Genomic DNA, 22,601 nt, shown 5'->3' with positions numbered 1-22,601 from the left:
ATTCACTAAGGTGATTTATTTCAGCAGGGTGGAGAAGCCATCTGTGACATGTAAAATTGGTAGAATCAGCTTTTCTAATGTGTTTTTTAAATTTATAGTTACTAGAATAATTCACATGAAAGTAGCATGCAAATGGGAGACAAGATTGCCTTTGGGGAGAAATTTCTGTCTTAGAGGTCCATTGCTATCTCAGATTCATTCAGGCTTGTCTGAGATGACCCTCTTAGGACTGCTCTTTACAGTCTTTCCTTCAGTGGGTAGCATTTGGTCACTCCCATAGTCATTTTCTTCCCCCTTCCATTCTTCCTGAATTTGGTTCATAGAGTCAGGAACAGCTTTTGGAAAGAGGCAGGAACAACTTTCGGGAGCTAGTTTATCTTTGAAAATATCAGCAATATTGTGGATTATCTCCGTAGGCAGGATTAAACATGATGCAGAACCTACTTTAAACCAAGCAAACATCAATAATAAAGTGTACTTTATTAGGTACCAGCTATAATTGCATAATTAATACATTCAGTTCTCGAAATAGCCCTGAAGTTTAAGCATTTCATACTAACCTGTTATAGAGGAGGAAGGGGAAGATTAGAGAGATTAAGGAAGTCACCTGAGGTCACGTACCATAGATGGTAAAGTTAAAATACGTACTTCTATTTGCCTTATTTTCTTTTTCACCAATACTTACAAGAGAATGATGTTGCAATTGTTCATGTCTTGAATGAGGAGGGTTCTTGTGAACAGATGCTTAAGAAAAATTGTGACCCATTCAGTAAGAATGTAGCTCTTTTTCTGCTGTCACTTATTTGGAAGAAGATTCAGAATGCTGAGATGTTGAAACCATGCACATAATGATTTAGAGGATTAACTGATGCACTTGACTGTTTCTTTGCCTTGTAGAAAGATTTCCAACCTGCAGAAGCCTCAGAGACCAACTGGGAGTCAGTCACAAGTTCAAACTCGGTAAGTAATTTATTAATCCATTGCCAGTGATGCAGTAGCTAAAGTCAAGCCCAGAAAGACTCCAACCGTATTAAGGACCTGTTGTTTGTCCAAACACCAGATCTCAGCCAGGATATGTTCTTCCATTTTGATCAGGCTAGAATGGATTCTGTCAGACACCCATTTGGGTCTGTCTTTCAGAAAGGCTTTCAGGAATTGCCAGTATACCATTGTAAGAAACTTGGAATAGACAATGACTTAAATATCTGTTCATTTCAAAGAACAGCATTCCAACAAAAGGATTGTTCAGATATACCAAAATGATTTGTGACCCTAGTTCAAGTAAATAGCTTTCTGAATATTCTAGGGAACGTTATTAACCTTTGCATTTCAAGGATCTTTTCAGATTTGAAAATTCCCAGTGTTTACAGCAAGACAACAGTGCAAATCAGGCACATACTGTATTCTACTTGGCTTGGATATATAACATAACTCACTCTGAGGCTGTAAAATGGTTCATACTCCTTTTTTCCCCTCCGGATTTAGTCATTTCTCAGTCTTCTGTATCCTTATTTACTCTGCACAGAAAAAAAACAGAACTTGTTTTCACCAATCTTACATGTAGTACCTACGTAGCAATAAAGCACAATGTAATAAATGCAACAGCTCATATAAAGGTCAGGAACATCGAGAGAGGATGTCCCTGGTTCTAAAGTGGGTCCATGTGGCCAAGTCAGACTTGAATTTATTTTTTCAACACTGATATACTGTTTTTTGACTTTGGATGATTTTCTTAAATTGACTCATTTAGCAGGATTTCCTCAGCATTGGATTCTGTGACTCTAGTTCACCCGATGTGGCTGCTGAACTAGAGTATCACCTGATCAAGAGATCAGTGAGATCTCTTATGGTGCTCTGAATGTTTTATTTGTTTGCTTTGAACATTCCAGAATGCATGATCTGAGCCTAGCTCAGAGTATGTGATTTTGTCAGGTGGGTGAAAATCAGACTAGAGTAAGGCTAAGCAGAAGGGCTGGGCGGTCGGCATCAACTCAAGGTAGATGCCAGCAGCAACTTTTGCAACCAAGACAGAGTATCAAGGGATCCTTGGACTTTTCAAGCATTTTAAATATAATAGCTCAGGGTTGTCCAATTATTCTTGCTCCACATGCAGAATTACACTTTAAAGGAGCCTTAACTAATTAAGGATAATCCAGGTTGCGATAGGCAGTTTCTCATTGCTGTAATAAAATACCTAGCTGACAGTTTTGGAGGTTCCAGTCTTTGATCATTTGGCTCCACTGCTTTGAGCCTTGAGCAAGGCAGTGGATCATGATGAAGCTCATGGCAGGGGTAAAACCACTCACCTCACAGCCAGTGAGCAAAAGAGGGCAGAGGAGGGGCTGGACTCCCACAGTCCCCTTCAGGAGCTAATCCCCAATGATCTAAGGACCTTAATTCCTAAAGACTCCACCACCTCCCAACAGCACCTCCCTTGGGGCCAAGCCGTTAACACATGGGGGAACTGTACTATTCAGCTTTCTCATTGCTGACCGAAAGAACTGAAAAGAACAATTTTAGAGGAGGAAAAGTTTATTTGGGGGTTCATGGTTTCAGAGGTCTCAGTCCACAGACAACTGACTCCATTACTTTGGACATGAGGTGAGGAAAAAAATCAGATGCAAGAGTGTGGTGGAGGAAAGTGTTTCAGAACATGGCCAGCAGGAAGCAGAATGTTCCCCTTACCATGGATAAAATTTGAACCCTAAGAACATGCCTCCAGCAACCTACCTTCTCTAGCCACACCCAATTTGTCTACAGTTACCTCTCATTTAATCCTTATCAGCAGATTAATGCACTAATTAGGTTAAGGTTCTCATAACCCAATCATTTGGCCTCCAAACTTTTTTGCATTGTCTCACATGTGAGTTTTTGGGGAACATCTAATATCTAAACCATAACAAGAAGATTCAAGATCTAAACTGTAGCACAGGTCCTCAGAAGGAGGGATTATCCCTTTGGAGTATCTGAGAAAGTTTATCCCTGAATCCCTATCTAGTGGAAACTTCTGGCATGAGCTCTAACTCAGGGTGCTACTTGACCCTCTTGGAAGAACCAGGACAACCTAGCATTTTTGGTTTTTTTAACAACTTACTTTTCAAGAACCTTCTGGAGTAGGATCAAGGGTTATTGGACCTATCATTAAGTTCTTCATAAGCCAACCTTGTTTTTGTTTAAAGAAGTTTAGAGTGTTCTGCACAAATAATTATAATTTGAAAGAAAGGATTTTATTAATATATAACAGAAGTCGAATGAGATAAAATTTATAGTGCAGCTGAAGAGGCACACCCAATTGACTCTTTATCTCAAAAATAGTTTTTAAATATTTACTTCAAAAGCAAATGTTCTTGTGGGTTTATTAGCTTACCTAATCATTCATAAATATTTTCTTACCTATCATCACTGTGTCCATTAACTACCCCGAGTCAAAACTTGAAAACAGCTCATCTATAAGGACAAGTTTGCTTTTTACCTATGGTTTGGATTTGCTCTTTAGATTAATATTAGAAGAGATTAGATTTCCCTCCCCCTGCTCAGGGCCTGAGAGTGCCTTCAGAGCTTTCGCTTCAATATCTAGGTGCACACTATACTCCAGGCACTGTTAAGTGCCATCCCAGAATACTCCTTGCAGCTCTTTTCCCCAAAGCAGTCACAAGAAGTCTTCACTTATGTGGGAATGGCTTGATTTATCTCCCTACTTTTATTTCAAAAGAGAGGGAGGCATTTTAATTCCGAAGCTTTTGTATGTTGCCATGCTCCTAACTTTGGTCTGCTCATTTTGAGTTTTTGGATCTTATACCCACACTTCTGTGATACAATGCTAATTATAAATCATCTGGTCAGTATGAACCAGATAGACTAGGTTATCTAGAACAATATGAGTTGATGGGGACTTGGCATTATAAGTGTTATCTACCCCTAGCATGTAGTATCAAGAGAGATGTGAGAGACAGAAATGAGGTGATTCTATCAAGGCTGAGCTCATACTCCCGCTCAGGGCTAGGTTAAAGAATGTACCTATCAAGAACAGAAGGAACAAATATGGTTGCTCCCAGATGAGAGTCATCCCAACATGATGACTATAGAAGGTATCTTTATCATGGATAGAACTATTAACATATCCCTAGACTCTTCAGTAACTTATGACAAAGATAAATGATTACCTAGACACACCTGAAAATACAGAGTAGACTCATATGCAGGTAATGAAAGTAGTGTGATGGGAAAATTTTGGTCTGGGTTTCGAACATCTAGCTATTGCTTCAGGGCTTACTGAAAATTAGATGTATGCTTTCTCTAGGTAAAAAACAATCACCACCACCAAAACTACCCCAATCTGGCCAACATAGTCACCCATCCATCTCATGCCTCCCACCATACATCCCAAATCATGCCCCCCCCCCACTTCCTTTCACCTACAGGGCATCTTTAAAAGCTGCTCTTGAGTTACCCTAATGGTATTAATGCTTTCAGGTTCATCAAACTACTTACCAACCTTTGGACCTTGAATGGTTAAAGAAAGGAAACGTGGCCTGAGAGTGAGAATATAATTTGAGAACTTTGCTCTCTGAGACTCTATGGTGCATATTATTTCTTGATAGGACACCGCAGCTAAGTTTCAGGAAAGCAAGTTTTCATTAATTTCCATTCTCCCTTAGTGATAGGAGATATTTGCCCTTGGGGGATCTTATTTGTTTGGTAGTTTCTTTAAAGACATTTAGAAATCATTTGAGGCTATGTGCTCTCTATTTCCTTGTTAATGGGTCATGAATTTTTACAGAGATGTTTGAATCATGGCTCATTTACCTCTAGATTGTACAAGGGTTAGTGAAGTAAGTGCTCGGAAACCTTATGTGGGGATGTTTTATTTCCATGATAAAATACATAATCCTTTTCGGTCTTCCAATGATGCTATATTCCTCATTTAAAGAATATTCAGAAATTTTTTAATGACAACTGGGATCACTAGCAAGCTACAGCACTTTTTTTTTTCCTTTTAATAAGCTTCCCAAGTGAATTTTGCACTTGTCAGTCAGGAGAGTTTTATGACTAATTATCCTTGTTGACAGTAAATAAGTTGGTTAAAGTTAGAAATTTTATCAAAGTGTCCCTAGAGTTGAGTGGAACAACGCTCATACTGTAACATCTGTAAGACCAGGTGACCTGGGGCATGGAAGCTAAGTGTGGGAGAATGGAATTAATTATGAAAACTTGGTTGGAAGGAGTTCAGAATTATAATTCTCACCATCATTAGCTGATATATGGATGACTTGGGACCTTGAACCAAGAAGTTTGAGGACTTAACTTTTATATTTCCATACAGCCTATATCTTTGTAAGTGATTACAGTTCAAATGAACTGGGAGTTCTATGATCAGCTTAGCTCTGATTTCCAAAAATTGAATGACTGTCTTTTACCAATTGCTCTTATTTAAGAGTATGCAAGATGATGCCAGATTGCTTTTGCATGTTATTTATACAAATGATGTATTATAATCATGAGCCTGTTTATGTTCCTTCCATGTAGCTGTATAAATGTTGAATTTCACAGCATTGGACTTTTTCTGAGTACACTGAGCTGTGTGTCACTCTTAGGGGGTATCCTATCGCTCTTCATCAGTAACGGATTCTGCTCTCACTGTGGAGGCTTTGGACAAAAAAGTTGCAGAATTTGATACTGTGGAAGATCTGCTCAAGCACTTTAATCCAGAGTCATGGCAAGAAGATCTTGAGAATTTGTATTTGGACACCCCTCATTATCGTGGCAGGTCATACCATGAACGGAAATCAAAAGGTAAGAAACAAAGGCTTAGAGGTTCTTCCTGAGTGGAATAGAAGTGTTAATAATAAGTAATAATTAGTAATGTGCTGTATTTAACTTATTTTAAACACATGATTGGAGCTAATCCTTTATCATATATATGTTTCACAGCATTTTCAATTGAAGTTCTGTATTATGCTTAAATTGTGTTTGTATATAACTAAAAACGGTTTGATTCAAAGATCTGTCATAGTTTGGAATCCTTATAAAGAACATTCAGACCAGCTTCTTGGTTCTTGATAAATAAGGCATTACTAGCCTTGAATTTATAATTGAGGCACTTCCCCAGAGTTAAGGGAAGTAAATGACTTGTCAAAGTTGCATGGCTAGTTAACTGGGTGTGGAGAGGGGAGTGAGCATTGTGATCTCTTGCCTACAATGGCTGTGCTTATGCAATAATCTAGTGCTCTTCTAATTGAGATGGAGTTGGTATCATCCAGATCTGTCAGCATTGGTAGGAGAGTCTCCTCTTAAAACCATGGCCAAAACTCAGTTGGAAGATTTTAACTTTTTACATGTGGGGTCCATTTCAAAAGGTTTGTTTTCTTTTTTCTTTTTCTTTTTAATCAGAGGCTACTATGTATTTAGTACCAAAGTAGTTCACATTTGAAAAAGGTTAATGTTCCAAGTGAAAGGAAAAGAAGGTCTGGGATCGTTTGGTGGTATGTGAGTGCACATATGTTCAATTGGAAGTTATAGGAAAATAGAATGAGGGGAAAGGAGAGAGGAACATTCAGGCAGAGAAAACATCATGAGTTAAAACAATAATACTAAAACTCTAAAAATAAATGTTCAAGTGATATAATCTTAGGAGGAAAATGTTTATTTGAATGTATTACTCAAATTAATATATAAATGACATGAATGACTTCTGACTGAATAAAACTCTAATTTGTAGTCTGTTATAGCCTTACTTTATTTGATAAGATTTGTTATTAAAATTGAAACTAACGAGTCTCACAAGGCTGGCTCACATCACTAGATGTGAAGATATTTAGCTAAAATATGGCGTGTTTCCCACACTTTGTAATATCAAGGGTCCTTTCAAGAACTGTACCTGGGCTGCTTTAGCACAACCAATAAGAACATTTGAACCAAAATGACTAGTAAACTCCTGCCAGGGCTTTCTGTTCATGAGTTGGGTCATAAATTCTATATACTTAAAATCTACAGTTCAAGGGGACAAAAGAATCACAGGGGCTCTGATGTTACAGAGATATGCTGTGTGCAGATCACTGTGACCCTCGAAGTGAACCTCCTCAGGGCTCAGATTGGATTCAATTCAAAGTAAAATTTGCTTTTCTGTAAGGTGTGATTATATTGGGGCCTCTACTAGGTCAACTTGAGGGAAAGTAAAATATTCTAATGTTGAAAACCACAGGAAAAATATTAAAAATGTTATTGGACAACCAGGTGCAGTGGCGCACACCTGTAATCCCAGCGGCTTGGGAGGCTGAGGCAGGAGGATCTTGAGTTCAGAGTCAGCCTCAGCAACTCAAGCAATCCACAAAGACCCTATTTCTAAATAAAATACTAAATAGGGCTGAGGGGGTCTGAGGCTGTAGCTCAATAGCAGAGCATTTGCCTAGCTTGTGTTAGGCATTGGATTTGATTGTTAGCACTGCATAAAAATAAAGAAGTACCAAAAAGGTTCTCTGTCCATATAAAACTGCAAAAAGTTTTTTAAAAAGGGCTGAGGAGTTGGTTCAGTGGTTAAGTACCCCTGGGTTCAATCCCAGGTACAAAAGAAAAAAAAAATGTTATTGTACAAACAATGAGATCCAGCTCTTCAAGCATCTTCCACTGATTCTATTCAAGGGGCAACCTTTTTGAAATATTAAAATTTAAAAATCACTTAAATACACTTTTCTCCCCAGGAATTATGTTGTTGATGTGGAGGCAGGAGGCCCATTCAGATCCTCACCCTTATAGGCAAGTCAGCCATCTTTCCTTAGTCTATTTCCTCACTGGCAGCATATACAATAGCACTTGCTTCTAGGAATTAGTTATAATTCTCTAGAGCACCTGCTTTGTGACACTGGTTCCAAAATATTTGCCAGCTAAACCAACTTAGAACTCATAAATACCTTGTATCATTTCCTTGATGAAACCTTCCTTATCTTTCCTCCTGTCTTTCTGATGCTCCCCTCCCCTGCCCAGGCAGTGAGGGGCTCTTAGGGTACCACCACCCTCTGTGTCCTGTTGCTGCATTGTTATTCTACCTTGGCAATTTCTCTAAGGGAATATGTGATCCCAGGACTCCTATGGCTCTTAACCCTGATTGAATACTTAAATCACATAAGGAACACTAAAGAGCTACAGATGTGTGCTCACCCCAGGCACAAGGACTCAGAGTCTCTGGGAGTTGGGGCAGGGATATTCATTCTATTTATGAATCCTTTGAGGCATCCAGTATTAAGAGTCACTGTTTTTTAAAATTGTTTATCCTGTGTCTAGCACTTGGCAAAGTTCAGGTATATTTTGGATGTTGAATTAATGTTTGTGGATGGAATTGAAGTTATATATATTTAAAATCCAGCATTGTATACACACACACACACACACACACACACACACACATACACACACACAATGTACACAATGTACACAATGTGTGTGTGTATATGTGTGTGTGTGTGTGTGTGTGTGGTACTGGGGATGAAACCCAGGACCTTGTTCATGCTAGGCCAGTGTTCCATCTCTGAACTATACCATCAACCCAGTATATTTCTAAAGTTTACAGAAACCCACCCCATAGGCCAGGGAGTGTAGTTTTATTAAGAATGCCTTTGGTTACTGAAATAACCTTGTAAGAACATTCAAGGTGACATTCTACTTGATGTTTGTGGTAGAGTAAATATCATCTCTCCCCCTGTTGGCTTAGGTTCCACTTCTTAATCATTTGTTTAAAATGCCCTGAAGGCAGATTTGTACCATTTAATTTAACCCTGCCAAGTTTCTGCATTTGTATAAATGTGCTGATTTGTTTATCATTCCTGTGATGATGAACCACCTGTGTGTATCACAAAAGCAAAGGAAACCAGGTTTAATATTTTAGCTGGTCTTTCCTGCTTTTAGAACTTAAAAATCCAAACTTATGGCTTATATCCTAATGTTTGAAGAAGGAAACAGTGAATAAAGAGGAAACAGAAAAATAGCTATAGATATTAGGAACTGATAGATGTCAGATACACGAACTGCATAGGATATCCAAACCTTCCCTACTGTCAATATCGTGACTTAATGATGTCATGCAGAAACACACTTGACATTTATTAATCTTTTGAGCATTTTTTCTTTTGATTTGCCCAGGCATATCAAACTGGCATTTTTTCATGATACTAAAAAATAGAATTCTAAGACACTCAAATGTGAATATATAAAACAGAGATTTATAAACCATGAAATAAGAATACACTGGGTGAAGAACTTGCACAATGAACCAGAAATAGTTAATATTTCAGAATAAATTTTGTGTTTTGCTTCTGGTTTTTCCTTTGGTAGAAGGGAGCATTGATAATAGTGAGTTTTTAGTTCTCTTTGAGAGTTGAAAATGAGAAAAAAGAGGAGAGTGAAAATTTGGGGAGGGAGGAGACAGATAACAGTATTAAGCAAGAAATTTGATGCATAAGGTCTACTTTATAAAATTCACTAGTAACAGATAAGCTTTTACTTGTCTGTAAAAGCTTCTAGACTGAAGATAATATAGCAAGTTAATATATCCAACTTTCAGTTTCCTAGGGGGTAATGGAGGGAAGGGTAACATATGTAATTGCAATCTCTAGATAACTGAGTTGCAAAACCCAATTTTTGCCAATAATTTCAACCTACTGCTTTCAACATCAAAGATGCCCAAAAGTTAAAAAAAAAAATTCCTTTTTGAAGTTCAAGTTTCATTTACTTTTTCTAATAGATATGCTAATGAGTATAGCAAATTTGCACAAAATTAGGTAAAATTATATGGAGGTTCTTTCTAGAAGCTGCATAATTACCACCTAAGCCATGGCATGAGCCCTGTAGTTTTAACTGAAGCTAAACTCTGATTCATTTAAAAGCTACACCTATGAACTTAGGGGCGGTATATATTTTGTCAAACACATCGCAAAACTTTCAATACTTCTAAATTAAGAAATGACCAGCCCCAAGCTCTACCAGAGTAGACAGCAACTGGAGGTGATTTATGGAGATTAACAATATGAAACCTATTCCTTTGCTTATTCCAGAACTTGCGTCTTCGCCATTGAAAATCCAACACACAATGGCAAGGGGTAGCGGAAGCTAGTTTAAACTGTAGTGATCAAAATATGAGCAGAATTGTTAATAGTAAAAATATATTCTTCCTCAAATAATTATCCTTTTTCAATATACATGTCAAAGTCAATGCACCCCTCTTAAAAAAAGGTCATATTTTAATATCGAGTACAGTAGATATCTAGATATTCAATTAATAACAAAGAATAAGGTTTGAAATATTTGAATTTTACACTCTAAATGGTTAGATGTTTCCAGTTACTAATCCATTTCTGAGGATCTAATACCAATTCTGTCATTATCCATATGACAGTTTGGTCTAAGATCTAAAACACTCAACTCTTATTTGCAAATTATTTATAGGTAAATAACAACAACTGACATAAGAAGCTGAGCAATAAATGACATAAATATGTTGCATGTCAAGATGTTTAAATTGCTTCTGAATTCTTTCATGTCAGGATACTTAAAAAGAAAGACAGAAAAATATGTACTGTTGTTTCTTTGTCTTGCCCCACTGCATGATAACCACATGAATACAAGTTTTGCTTTTTTGAAAATTATTTAGAATATATAAAATAATTTCAGAATATATTTAGGCATGTATATATTTTAGAAATTGAATGTTTTTTCTCTATTTATTTGATACATGGGTGAGAATTTTCAAAAAGCTCTTGACTGACACCAGTTAGGAACTGGTTAAGGCAGTCTTGAGATGTCAGCTCTCTGTAGCTGCCTCTCTTTAAATTAAAAAAGCAGAGGTACTAGGAAACAGAGGTACTACCAAATCACAATGGATTTAGATTTCTAATTTTTATTGTTGAAAGAGGGTTAGCTTCATGGGGTTTCCTGAACCATGAGTTATGCATCCAGGTTTTAAGAATATTAAAGTTGTTTACATAAAGTTAACATAAATAGAGCAAAAGAAAGAAGAATGCTGTGGTACAAAGACCATGAACTTGAAAGTCAAGAAAACTTGTGATAAAATTCTAACTCCAATCCTAAAATAGTAGCTTTGGAGAAGTTACAGACTCCCGATCCTTTGTTTTCTCCATTTTTAAAAATGACTATAATCATAACTGCTTTACAAATTGTGTTAGGAGTAGATAGTAGCAGAATATTGAACACTTAGTGGGACCTTAATAAATGACAGCTACTATTATTACTTAATTTGCTTACAAAGCTCTGTAAGAGAACCAGGGTATTTCTCTGAACTCCTCTGCTCTCTTCCCTGTAAGGCTCTAAGATAATCATCAGTAATCTGGAGAGCCTCATACATCGTATCCAAATATTGTCATTTTTAAGTATCTGCATAATCAGTACACTCATTTAAAGTTTACAGAATAATTGCCAAGTACTAAACTCTTCTGGGATATTATTTACCCAGAAACTTTCTGATATCATTTTTCCCCCTTAGACTTTAGCCACTATTTATGACCCATATGATTTTTAAGTATCTAGATTCCCCACTCACTCAATGTTCAGAAAACATTAATAAAACCGTCTTGTTTTTATGGTGTTGCATGTATCTAGGAGGGCACATTTAAAATGTTTGAAAAAATCTCACCAAAGATACAAGAACACTTCCTTCCTCCTGTCTTCATTGCCTCCTCTCTTTTCTCCCCTAGATGAGGTTGTCCATCTTTGTGGCTTTCCTAACGCACTATTTCATCAGAGTTCTCCTTTCCATATGGACATATCTACGTCAACATGTAGATTGATGGGAAAAGTTCATTTGGCAGTGGGAAGCCATAGGTCACTTTAAGTATCTAGGAGAACAGCAGTTCTTATTAAAATTGAATGTGTATGCCTCGTGTTTTTTGTGCCCAGTTTTTCTGTGAAGCATTGAGAAACCAGTATAAAACCCTTTTGCTCTGTGACCCACTGGAGTGAAGGACATTGCCCTGGTCCTAAAGAGCTCACACATGCAAGAACTGTTGGGGCTGAGAGATCTGACTCAAGTGTCTTTACATGCAAAGAACAGTGTTAAGTCCCATGAAATTTACATGAACACACATGATCATCACCTTAGGATATAAATCAAGGTGGCCATGACCTTCCTTCCCTTAATCATCACCAACTACAAAATGGTGATTCTCTTCTTAAGCTGATTTTACCTGTTTTCCTCACTGTAACAACATGTGGCATGGCTCCTGAGAGCTAGGATTTGGACCTGTGCTTCCCACATTCTAAATTTATTCAGTCTTAAAAATTTCTTGACAGTACTATTATTCTCATTTTATGTGGTCAAAGAAATAAATTCAGAAAGGTTCTGTGGCATCTTGAGAATAGAGAGCCATGGCATGAACCTGGCCCCGTTGGCTACAAAGCCCAGGCTATGGGGAACTCTGGGGTATCTAAAACCCAGATGCTCTTCAAGGAGAGAAAGAGGGATCTGCAGACTTCCTTGACTCTTGATCATCTCCTAACTTGTTTTCCCATTTTTCATCTCATAGACATATTGCATACATCCCCCTAGGTCATGAGTTCCTAGGATTCCCTGAATCTCCTTAAGATTGTGTCAACTGCCTTCATGCTTAATTCAATGTCTTCAGATATTCATTTAGTCTCCACTCATTTTCATTACACATTTGTTGAATGTCTACTATATGGCCATTGATTTTAGATCAGTTACTTAACTGCTTTGCATCTCAGTTTCTATACCTATAAAATGGGAATAGTAATGTTGAAGATTATTTATGAAATATTTATGAAATTTGTTGTATTTTATGATTTTAAGTTTAAAATATCCTGACATTCCTTCATCAAAAAGTGTAAACTAACTGTTATTTCCAGACTTATTTGCTCTACCTAATTTAGGTGGAACTGTGAAAACAATTTTCACAATTATGTCTGATTTATAGATAAGGAATCTGAAAATTGCAGTGAGATTGTAAAATCCATAAAGATGAACAGACTCCTCCTAGAGAATTTATGAACCTTGAAGAAGGTGGAGAGCCCCTGGTTGTGTGTTGTAAAAGTACAGTTATTCATGTATTCCTCTACCTCCCACCCCCACACCAAGCTTCATAAATCTAGTGTTGCAACCTCAAAGTCAAGTGTTTTGTACTTTGCATAACATATTGTGATGCTAGTTCCCATTTGATGGACATGTTCCTCAGAATCTTGAGATAGATATCTGAGAGCAGCCTTTTTGACTCTAGTCTCTACCCTCTGTGCACTGCTTGTAGATTCCAAGGGTCTTAGTACCTCTTCCTGCCTCATGGCTCCTCCTTGGTAGAGCTGGTTCTAAACCCTAGTTTCTCAGCCTTAGCCTAATACCTTTGCACTACACCCCACCCCAAATTAGGTTACAGACAAGAGCCATTCAACAGACACAATCATACTCGACATAGTCTCTAAAAGATAGTCAGAATTGTTTATTTTCTTGATGATTATAAAAATTAAATTTAGATAGTAGTTAATGAATACCTATTTTTTATAAAGAAATCTGGCACAACAATGATGTCGTATTTCCTTTGGCAGTACCCTGCTTCTAACTGTTGAAACCTTTAGAAAAGATGAACTTAAATGAGTTGCATTTGGACCTTCCAATGGGGGCCAACCAGAAAGAGAGGAGGAATAAAAGATGCTTGAGAACTTTACAGTTCCAAGAGACGGGGTGCGCAAATTTTTTTCTTAACTTTCCAAAGGTTTAATTTTCTCAACTGTAGGAGTAATGATGGTATGTAGTTCATGGCATTTCTGTGGATTTCACTCATTCATATGTGAAGAACTTTTCGGGGTTCTTCTACTAGTTGCCTAATGGCCAGGATCAAAAGCACCAGGCTGACTCTCCTTCCTCCCACTCCTAAACCCTAATCTATTAGAAACCAAACAAGGGTGTGCATTCATGTCTCCACCCAGTGCCTGCAACCTAGAATTCTTACCACAGTCCAAAGAACCCCAGTGATTGAGAAGCATCTTGAGGCCATGACTGCAGAAGGAAGGGTGCTCCCCAGTTTTCTGTGCAGTGTGCATCCTATAAGAGCATGTCCAGAGGAAGCCTCTGGGCACAATGGAACCTTCTTAGGCTTTCCAGAAGATTGCTGATATAAAGCCCCCAAAAATATTATTTTGAAGATCCATGAAAAAGCAAGACTCAAATTCAAAAGGACAACCTAAGGGGTATTATAACATTCTTTACACCTGGGTGAAATAAGGAAAATTAGGTGAAATTAATGGGACTTTGAATTAAATTTGGAATATCTTCACTGCTCTGTAATGTTCAACCACACAGATTGAAGCAGGAATGGAAAGGACAATCCTTCTTCCTGGATTTATACCGCATGTCCTACCTCCCTCCAGGAAGGCTCACACCAGAGTCCTCCTTCAGACAGGAGCACCAGAAGCCTTAATTGCTGCTCAGCCTCCCCTGGCTCCCTGCTGTGCGGAGCTGCCTAATCAGTCTTCTTTGACTGGAAACTCAATATCCCCTGCAGAACGCCTGCAATCATGCTTTGAAGTTATTTGCATCCAGTCAGAAGCACCTTTTAGTTCTAGTTCTAAATTGAGTTCCTAGGTGGTTTCAATCCCCTAAGAAGTAGGGCAGCTGAATTCTGTAGCAGTCACATGTGGCCACAGTCCTTAGTCACATCAGTGAATTGATGCATAAAACTGACAGGACTGTAAATTTCTTCATGCAGGTAAGAAACACAAGTAATCAGAGCTGGGCAACACATTCTACTGTGTGAGGAATTTGATTTTTTAGGGGAATAAAGCACATGTGCTTTATTCTGATTGGTGAGGGCACCCTGGGGTTTAGCTAGGGAAGGCATGCTGTAATTTGGGTTAGATCTCTTGGAGATAAGGATGTAATTACTCACTGCCCCATCTCCAATTCAACATCCTACAGCAAAACCAGATGCTGCTTAGTGATGCTGGTCTTCTTCCTTCAACAATGGGTTACCTATGACCCCACCCCTTCTGTGCTTGGCGTGGAAGATCATATGGAGAAAAAAGAATTTAATTCCAATTTTATCATTTATTATTCACCTTGGCTAAATAGCACCCACCTCAAAAGGGTGGGGATCACATTAAATGTAGATTAATGTGTAAGGTGCCCAGCAGGGAGCTGAACTAAATATAAAAAAACTCAGTTCTGGTTCTTCCCTCCCGTCCTTCTCTGCCTTCACATGCATCATGATCCCTTCCTGCTAATTGCACCTCTTTACTCCTCCATGTTAAACAAATACATTTTCATTATCACAGCCAGCAGATTTGGCCCTCTGCACCAGCCCTGTCCACAAGCCCAGTAATGCACAGGCCAGCAACAGTATTTATCTCAAGGTGACACTTGTAATGGATGATTGCTGCACTTCTTAATCCATTTATGTAATCCTTCCTGCTTTGCTTGCAGTTATTTCCAGGGCTTTAGCAGCAATAAAATGGTTCCTTTCCCAAGACAGAGTTCATTCAATTTAAATCTGGATTGATTATAGCTAAACTTATGACATGTCTTTACAAAGAAAGAAAAAAAAAAACAGCAATAAATTATGCACAGTGATTATTTAGCATTTATTCAGTCCCTGCAGTGTCCTGGGCTCAGCATATAACAGTTGGAGATAAATCCATGCCCTTGAGAATCGAAGCACAGTTGCACATCTGAGAAAGCACTTGGGGCAGGACATCAATCCAGCTGCCATTTAATTTCCTATTCAAGGGGTCATCTGGCCATATGGTTGGTCTCTTTCTTATTCTCAGTGAAATTTGCTGACTATCTGGGGCTCATGGACTCAGCCCACCCTGTTCCTTCTTTTCCTCCAATTTCTCAGATGCATTCTACAGACAACATCCTGGGCTTTTGACCTCTGGCCCCAAAGACCCCTCCTTGCTGCTCCTCAAACTCTTTAGGTTAAGACTAAGGTACTTGCTGGGGCTAGATCCAGGGTAAACATGATGACACCTGCCTAGCATTTGTGGTCTCCCTCCTGTGGTGATCTAGCCCTGAGCAGGGAAGTGATGGTGGAACCTGAGCAGACAAAAGGGCTTCCTTCCACCTGCATCCATGGGAGAAGACAGAGGATTTGGATGGCAAACCATGAACAGTTGGATGGACTTTGAGCACACCACTTAAGATACAATTTATGTGACACAACAACAAATTCAATGCAAGCAAATATTTATAACTTAGATTTGAAAGTTTAGAATGACATTCTTAATTCATCATAGTCCCATCAACCACAGTCTGATAATCTTTTGCATAAAGTAAGGACCAAATGAGAGAAAGGTGGAAAATATTTTTTAAAAAACTTCAGCCACTGATTTTTAAAAGGAAAAAAATGAGGGTGGAGGGAATCAAATGAATCAAGATGAATGATAAAAGTTGATATTAAATGAATGCCAGGCACACTTTATTCAACCCTTCCAATAGTTACCTATTATTGATGAGGAAGCAGAGGTCTGAGTCCATAAATAGCTTTCCCACTAAAAGGAGGCATAGCTGTGATAAAGCTGTAGCTTTACTGCAGAGCTCAGGCGCTTCCCACCACACAGTACTGCCAACCAGAACCCGGTGCACAGACGTGCACCATGCCCACACCACAAGACCATTTCCTTAAACATTGTGGTTGACTTTGGAGTTAAAATAAAACTAAAACCTTTCCTCTCCTCATGCTTACTTGCAGAAACTTCATTGCCAGGTACCTATGTTAGAATGATTGTTACTCTAATGTGTCATTGATATAATTAAAATTATATTGAAGTAATTATATTTAAGTAATGACTTAGAGTCAGGAATTATTTGGGAGTAAGAAGGGATTTGTGTTTCTTTAAGACAAAGGCAATTATTTTAAATTGCCAAGTATTTTGTTTTCTTTCCTCAGAACATTTTTTTTTTTTTTGCATACAAAAAGGTACCAAGAAATTTGAGCCTAGATACAGATCGTTGCAGGTTTTTGTATTGTTTTTGTAGTTATTTTTGAAGGGCAGGTAGGATCAAAAGACAAATTAGGTTTTCCACCTGAGGAGCCCTGCAACTGAGACCCCAAGGACAGATTTAATCCTTCCGTTAGGGTTGTGCTTGCACAATCTTCCCACTCTATTCCCTAAATACATGCTGATCATTTGTGCTTGTGTGTGTGCGTTTGCCCACAGTTGACCTGGACAGGCTCAACGATGATGTCAAGCGTTACAGTTGCACTCCCAGGAATTACTCGGTCAATTTAAGACAGGAGCTGCAGCTGACCAACGCGGTCTTCTTTCCACGTTGCCTCCTCGTGCAGCGCTGTGGAGGAAATTGTGGCTGTGGAACTGCCAACTCCAAGTCCTGCAAGTGCAATTCAGGGAAAACTGTGAAAAAGTATCATGAGGTATGTCACCCGCCAGTTTCTTTTTCTGATGCTACATTGAGTTCTTTTTTAATGACACCAATTCTGCAATCTTGAAGCAAATGGAAGACAGTGCTGCTGAATGTGGTTGTCAGGTACTTCATTACACAAGGGTGCTCAGCCAAGGGGATGATTAGGAGCTGAAATTCTTCCCCAGCTATGTCTGTCAAGCCAACCACTCTAGTGAAAGGCTAATCAGTTCTGAAGAAGGGACTTCTTTTGCTAATTCTCAAAATGAACCATGTGGTAAACAATAGCCTAAATGTATAATCAAATGTATGATACAATAATTTCAGAGCTTACCTGACCTTCTTTTGGAAAGATGATGTGATTCATGTACAGGACAAACTGAAAATTTAGGTTGCTGTAAGAAAATGGTAAGGACCAAACTTTAATTAAATCATTTTTTTAAAAATGAAGCATAGCAACAATAGCAAAATATAAATCATCAGACGTTTTCATTCTTTAAATATGAAACCATTTTTTTTTCTGAAAATGCTTATTTTTCCTAAATACTAGTTAGGGCTACCTGGAAATTAGCTCTTGGATTATGAAAAATAGATAAGAGTAAATAGAAAATTAAGGATCAGAAATTGAAGGAGAGTAGGAACCTTTAACAATAATGTTAGCAAACCTATATGAATATTTACAAGGTGCACTTCATAGCTTATCTGCCGTGTTGTAAAGGGGATGCTATTTTTGTTCTCCTTATGAGCAGGTAAGCCAAGGCCTGTGAGGATCAGTAAGTTGATCAATGTAAAATAGTTAGCAAATCACAGAGCCAGGACATGAACCTCCATCAACTGGTTCTAGAGTCTGCTATTTTTCTTTTTTAATCAGTTCTTCTTAATTATACATGACAGTAGAATCTATTTTGATTAAATTATGGAATATATCCAAGCATGGAATATATCTTATTTTAATTAGGACCCCATTCTTGTGGGTAGGCACAACAGTGGGATTCACTTAGGTATTTTCATATGTATACAGGGAAATTATGTTAGATTTATTCCAGTGCCTTTCCTGTTCCTATCCCTTGTTCCTTCCTTTCCTTCCCCTTTGTCTAATCTACTGAACTTCTCTTCTTCTTCTCCCCTCCCCCATTTATTGTGGTTTAGCTTCTACATATCAGTTAAAACATTCGATCTTTGATTTTTGGGGATTGACTTATTTCACTTAGCATGTTAATCTTCAGTTCTATCCATTTACTGGCAAATGTCATAAAGTCATTCTTCTTTCTGACTCAGTAATATTCCATTGTGTATATATATATATATACCATGATTTCTTTATCCATTCATCTGTTGATGGGCATCTAGTTTGGTTCCTTAGCTTAGCTCTTGTGAACTGTGCTGTTATAAACATTGGTGTAGCTGTGTCACTGTAGTATGCTGTTTTAAAATCGTTTGGATATATTCCAAGGAGTGGGATAACTGGGTCAAATGGTGGTTCCATTTCTAGATTTTGAGGAATCCTCATACTGCTTTACAGAGGGGTTGCAACAATTTGCAATCCCACCAGCAATGTATGAGTGTTCCATTTTTCCCACATCCTCTCCAACATTTTTTGTTACTTGTATTCTTGGTAATTGCCATTCTGACTGGCATGTCTGTGTTCTTATTACTAGTAATGTGCTTTTTCTATTTAAACATATGGCACCTTGTTAAATGTACAGAAAGCATGGAATGAAGAGGTGTGAGAGCTGCATCTGACATTGACAGTTGCTCTAATTGCTTCTTGATGGTCAGCCACTCAAGTTTAGAGACTTGGTTTTCACATAGGTTTAATGGAGCTGAGAAATCATACCAGATAACAGAAATAAAACAATATGAAATGCATTTTGCAATGTATAAAACATCATGTAGAAATATGTTTAAAAATACAAGTTAAAATATGAAGAAAACATTATTGTTAGAAGATATCATTTGAGTTACTTTCCAGCAATATCCAACAAAACACAGCAGCACATAGATGGTTCTCTTTAAACAGAATCTCCAGTTTTATAAAAATGACTTTTGGGGGATGGACTTTCTTTTCTTGCTGTGCTGGGGATTGAACCCAAGGCGTTGCACATGCTAGGCAAACCCTCTACCACTGAGCTGTACCTCTAGCCCCAATTTCTTTGTTTTTAATCCTGAAAATAAATCGATATTAATAAGTTAAGAAGTAATTTCTGGGTTGGATGAAAATGACATGTCATAACTGATGTTTACAGCCTGGGAAATGTGGAATGTCATTTCACAGTATCCAGGCCCACCTTAGGCAGTGAAAACACTATTGCAGACCTACATAGAACATATTTTCTTTAAAAGAATTGCTTACTCCACCCACTGATTTCAAAGGGAAAAAAATGTTCTCATACCTAGAGAATGCCATCGTCTATATTCATTGTGTTTTATTTTCGTATGAACTGATGAACTCTAGATTGGCTGTTGCCCTTCACATCTAAGAACCTGAATTTTGTAATGTTTAGTCATCCCCCGAGGATAAATGCAGAATGCCACAATCAGGTTAGAGTTAAAATAATCTGGGAAGTGACAAGATCTCTACCTAGTAATAACCGTGAGGAAAAGCATTCAAGTTTAGGGCTTTGATGTATTTGTGGAGTGTTTTATTTTTATCTTTACTCTTTGCTCAGATAAAAGTTTCAGCTCAGTTTTTTAAAGTCCTCATTGTGGAAATGGCGGACTTAATCATACACTAAAAGGTCTCTTAACCACTCCCACACCCCCATCTCCCAGAAAGTTACCTCTGAAGAAATCTGAAGGGCCCAGCTACCCTTCTCCTCTTAGGTCCTTTCTCTACTGCATACAATAATGGTCACTTACAAGTTTCTGATCACAGTTAATATCTGGGGTGGGGGGACCTCTGATCTTTTCATCAAGAATGAGTCTACAATGTTAGCATCCTTTTGAAAGTGCACTCTAAAGTATCTGTTTAAAACACATCCTAATATTTTCACTTCCAGGACTCTGCAGAGCTCTGTACAAATTCACTCTGCCAAGTGCTGGACAGAAGACAAAAGAGCATCAATCACTCAGTCAGCAACTGCATACCTGGAACAAACACTGTCATATTTCCCCTCAACTCCTAAAATACCCTTGGAATGTGTCACAGTTATCACTGTCAAGTGCCCCGCGGAAAGCAGCAGAAGGCTTGCTCCATTTCCATAAATGGGGGTTGCTTAAGCTTAGTCTCATTAAGGGAAAATTCTAGTCCTTTTCTCTATTACTTCTCTTCTTTATTCTTGCCTCTGAGAAATGAAAAAGTAGTTTCCCCAGCTCATGGTTGCAACTGATGAGATGTGAAATGAGTTTCTATGAGAGATGACACCCTTAAGGGAATAATGAGAACTTGTCACAGAGCAAGCCTATGTGATTCTCCACAAATACTTTGATGCTCAACATTAAGGAATTTAAATGTGCAAAATTAGATCGCTCCTAATGAATCTGATACCGTGGCACAGGTCACACTTCTTTTCTTATGGGGGTTTGAACAGTGTGCACTGCAGTACAACATGATTTCCTGCTCTCAAAAGTTTGTGGGTTCCCTGTGGAGTATTTTTCCTCCTTCCTAACAGTCGTTCTATGCCTCCTGGAATGTCTAGGTGTAAGGATGGAAAAACATCTTTCCATCTCGTTTTGGGCTTGTGACTGAGAACAGTATAACAAAAACCAGGTTGACAAGAGAAAAACATGTAAATTTATTTAATACAAGTGTTAAATGATGCAGGAAACTTCATAAGGAAATGAAGACCTCACAACAGTTCAACCTGAATGGCTTTTCTGTAGTGGGTGTGTTGAAGAGTGGACAGTCATGGAAAAATATGGTAGGGAATGAATACAGTCTCATGGGAATAAACGGGGGACTTTGCTCAGAGTCCCCTGCTTTTCTTTGTCTTCAAAGACAACTCTTCTTTTCTGTGGGGAGAGGGAGAGCTCCTGTATTCGAGGGCCTTCTATCCTGCTTCAGGGCAAAGTCAGAGCATCCTTCCTCAGAAGAGAAAGACAAGGGGAGGGTGACAGCTGCCTTTGAAACAGTTTCTGTTGATTTGAAAGGTACTTTTGGTAGTGATTTTTATGAAAGGGAGGGTTCAATAAAACATATTGTGTAGACATAAGAGGATACTATCATTTCAGTTCTCTTCTTTCCCAGATAATGCATATGGAATAGGAAAAGGATATCCCGTAGAAATATGGTGACCTTTTAAATTAATACCTATGGTTTTTCATTATTTGGTTACCCAGACTACAGTAGCTCTTCAGTCAGGTTATAAAGCAGGGAGAGAGAAAGATAGGAGTCCTTCCTCTCTTGCTTTTATCACAATGCTGACTGCCTGCATGATCTAGTGGAACTTTCTACACTGATGAGATTCTGTATCTGCACTGTCCCACACGGTCGTCACTGCAACATGGGGCCATCGAGCTCTTGAAATGTACATAACACCATGAGAAACTGAATTTTTAAAGTGTATTTACTTTAATTGAAATGTAAATAGCTACCTGTGATCAGTGGCCACTGTGTTGGACAGCAACAAGCCTAGAAGTTCTCTTTTTCTTATTCATTTATAGCATCTAGAATCATTCTTTTTCTGGAAAAAATGGGAACAAAAATTAGAGGATTCTTTTTATTTTAGTGTAGAATTTTGTACTAAAATTTGCATTCTATTATTGTTTAAGACCTAGGAGAAACAGATCATTAGAGTAATACAGTGTAGATCATGGAAGGACTTTATCAAGTCCTAAGACATGACCCTCGATAGGAAAGACAAATGACAAGTAGCTTATCAGTGTTATGCTGAGAAATTGATTCTGAGCTGCAGATTTGAAATTAAAAAAAAGTACTTATAGTTTTTATATGTTGAATCATCTATTATTGAAACAAACTTACATAATATTGCAAAATGGGACTAAAGGGACAAATGTTTTGTTCCAGAAATTTCTACTCTCTGGCAAAAGTTTTTGGGTCATGATTATAACTAACCATAACAAAAGTCAAGAACAGCTTTTCAACTATTTTTCTGGAAACAGCATTTGAGGGCTTGTATGAAGTCTTCCTGATCTTTTCCCTTCTCTGACTTTGAATGAGACCTCAAGTCAGGCCTTTCCTGTGTCTTCCTGCTGAGAAAGAGGGCAACAGAGTGGGGAAATAGCGAGACTAGACCATTCTGGTTCAGGCTCTGCCACGTGGGGAGGCAGTTGA

General features: G+C 38.1%; 1 protein-coding gene across 2 annotated transcripts in view; it reads left to right on the top strand.

Annotated features, from left to right (window-relative positions):
- Nucleotides 1-22,601, top strand: part of Pdgfd (platelet derived growth factor D) — a 233,541-nt gene that overhangs the window by 197,196 nt on the left and 13,744 nt on the right. For both annotated transcript variants that reach the window (XM_047519595.1, XM_047519594.1), the window contains exons 4-6: nucleotides 898-960; nucleotides 5,595-5,793; nucleotides 17,167-17,381. In XM_047519595.1, the coding sequence (XP_047375551.1) occupies nucleotides 898-960; nucleotides 5,595-5,793; nucleotides 17,167-17,381 (477 nt within the window). The remainder of the gene's footprint in view (nucleotides 1-897; nucleotides 961-5,594; nucleotides 5,794-17,166; nucleotides 17,382-22,601) is intronic.

The sequence above is a fragment of the Sciurus carolinensis genome, chromosome 11, assembly GCF_902686445.1.
Source record: "Sciurus carolinensis chromosome 11, mSciCar1.2, whole genome shotgun sequence".
Lineage (NCBI taxonomy): Eukaryota > Metazoa > Chordata > Mammalia > Rodentia > Sciuridae > Sciurus > Sciurus carolinensis.
This window is presented reverse-complemented; position numbering and strand designations above follow the sequence as displayed.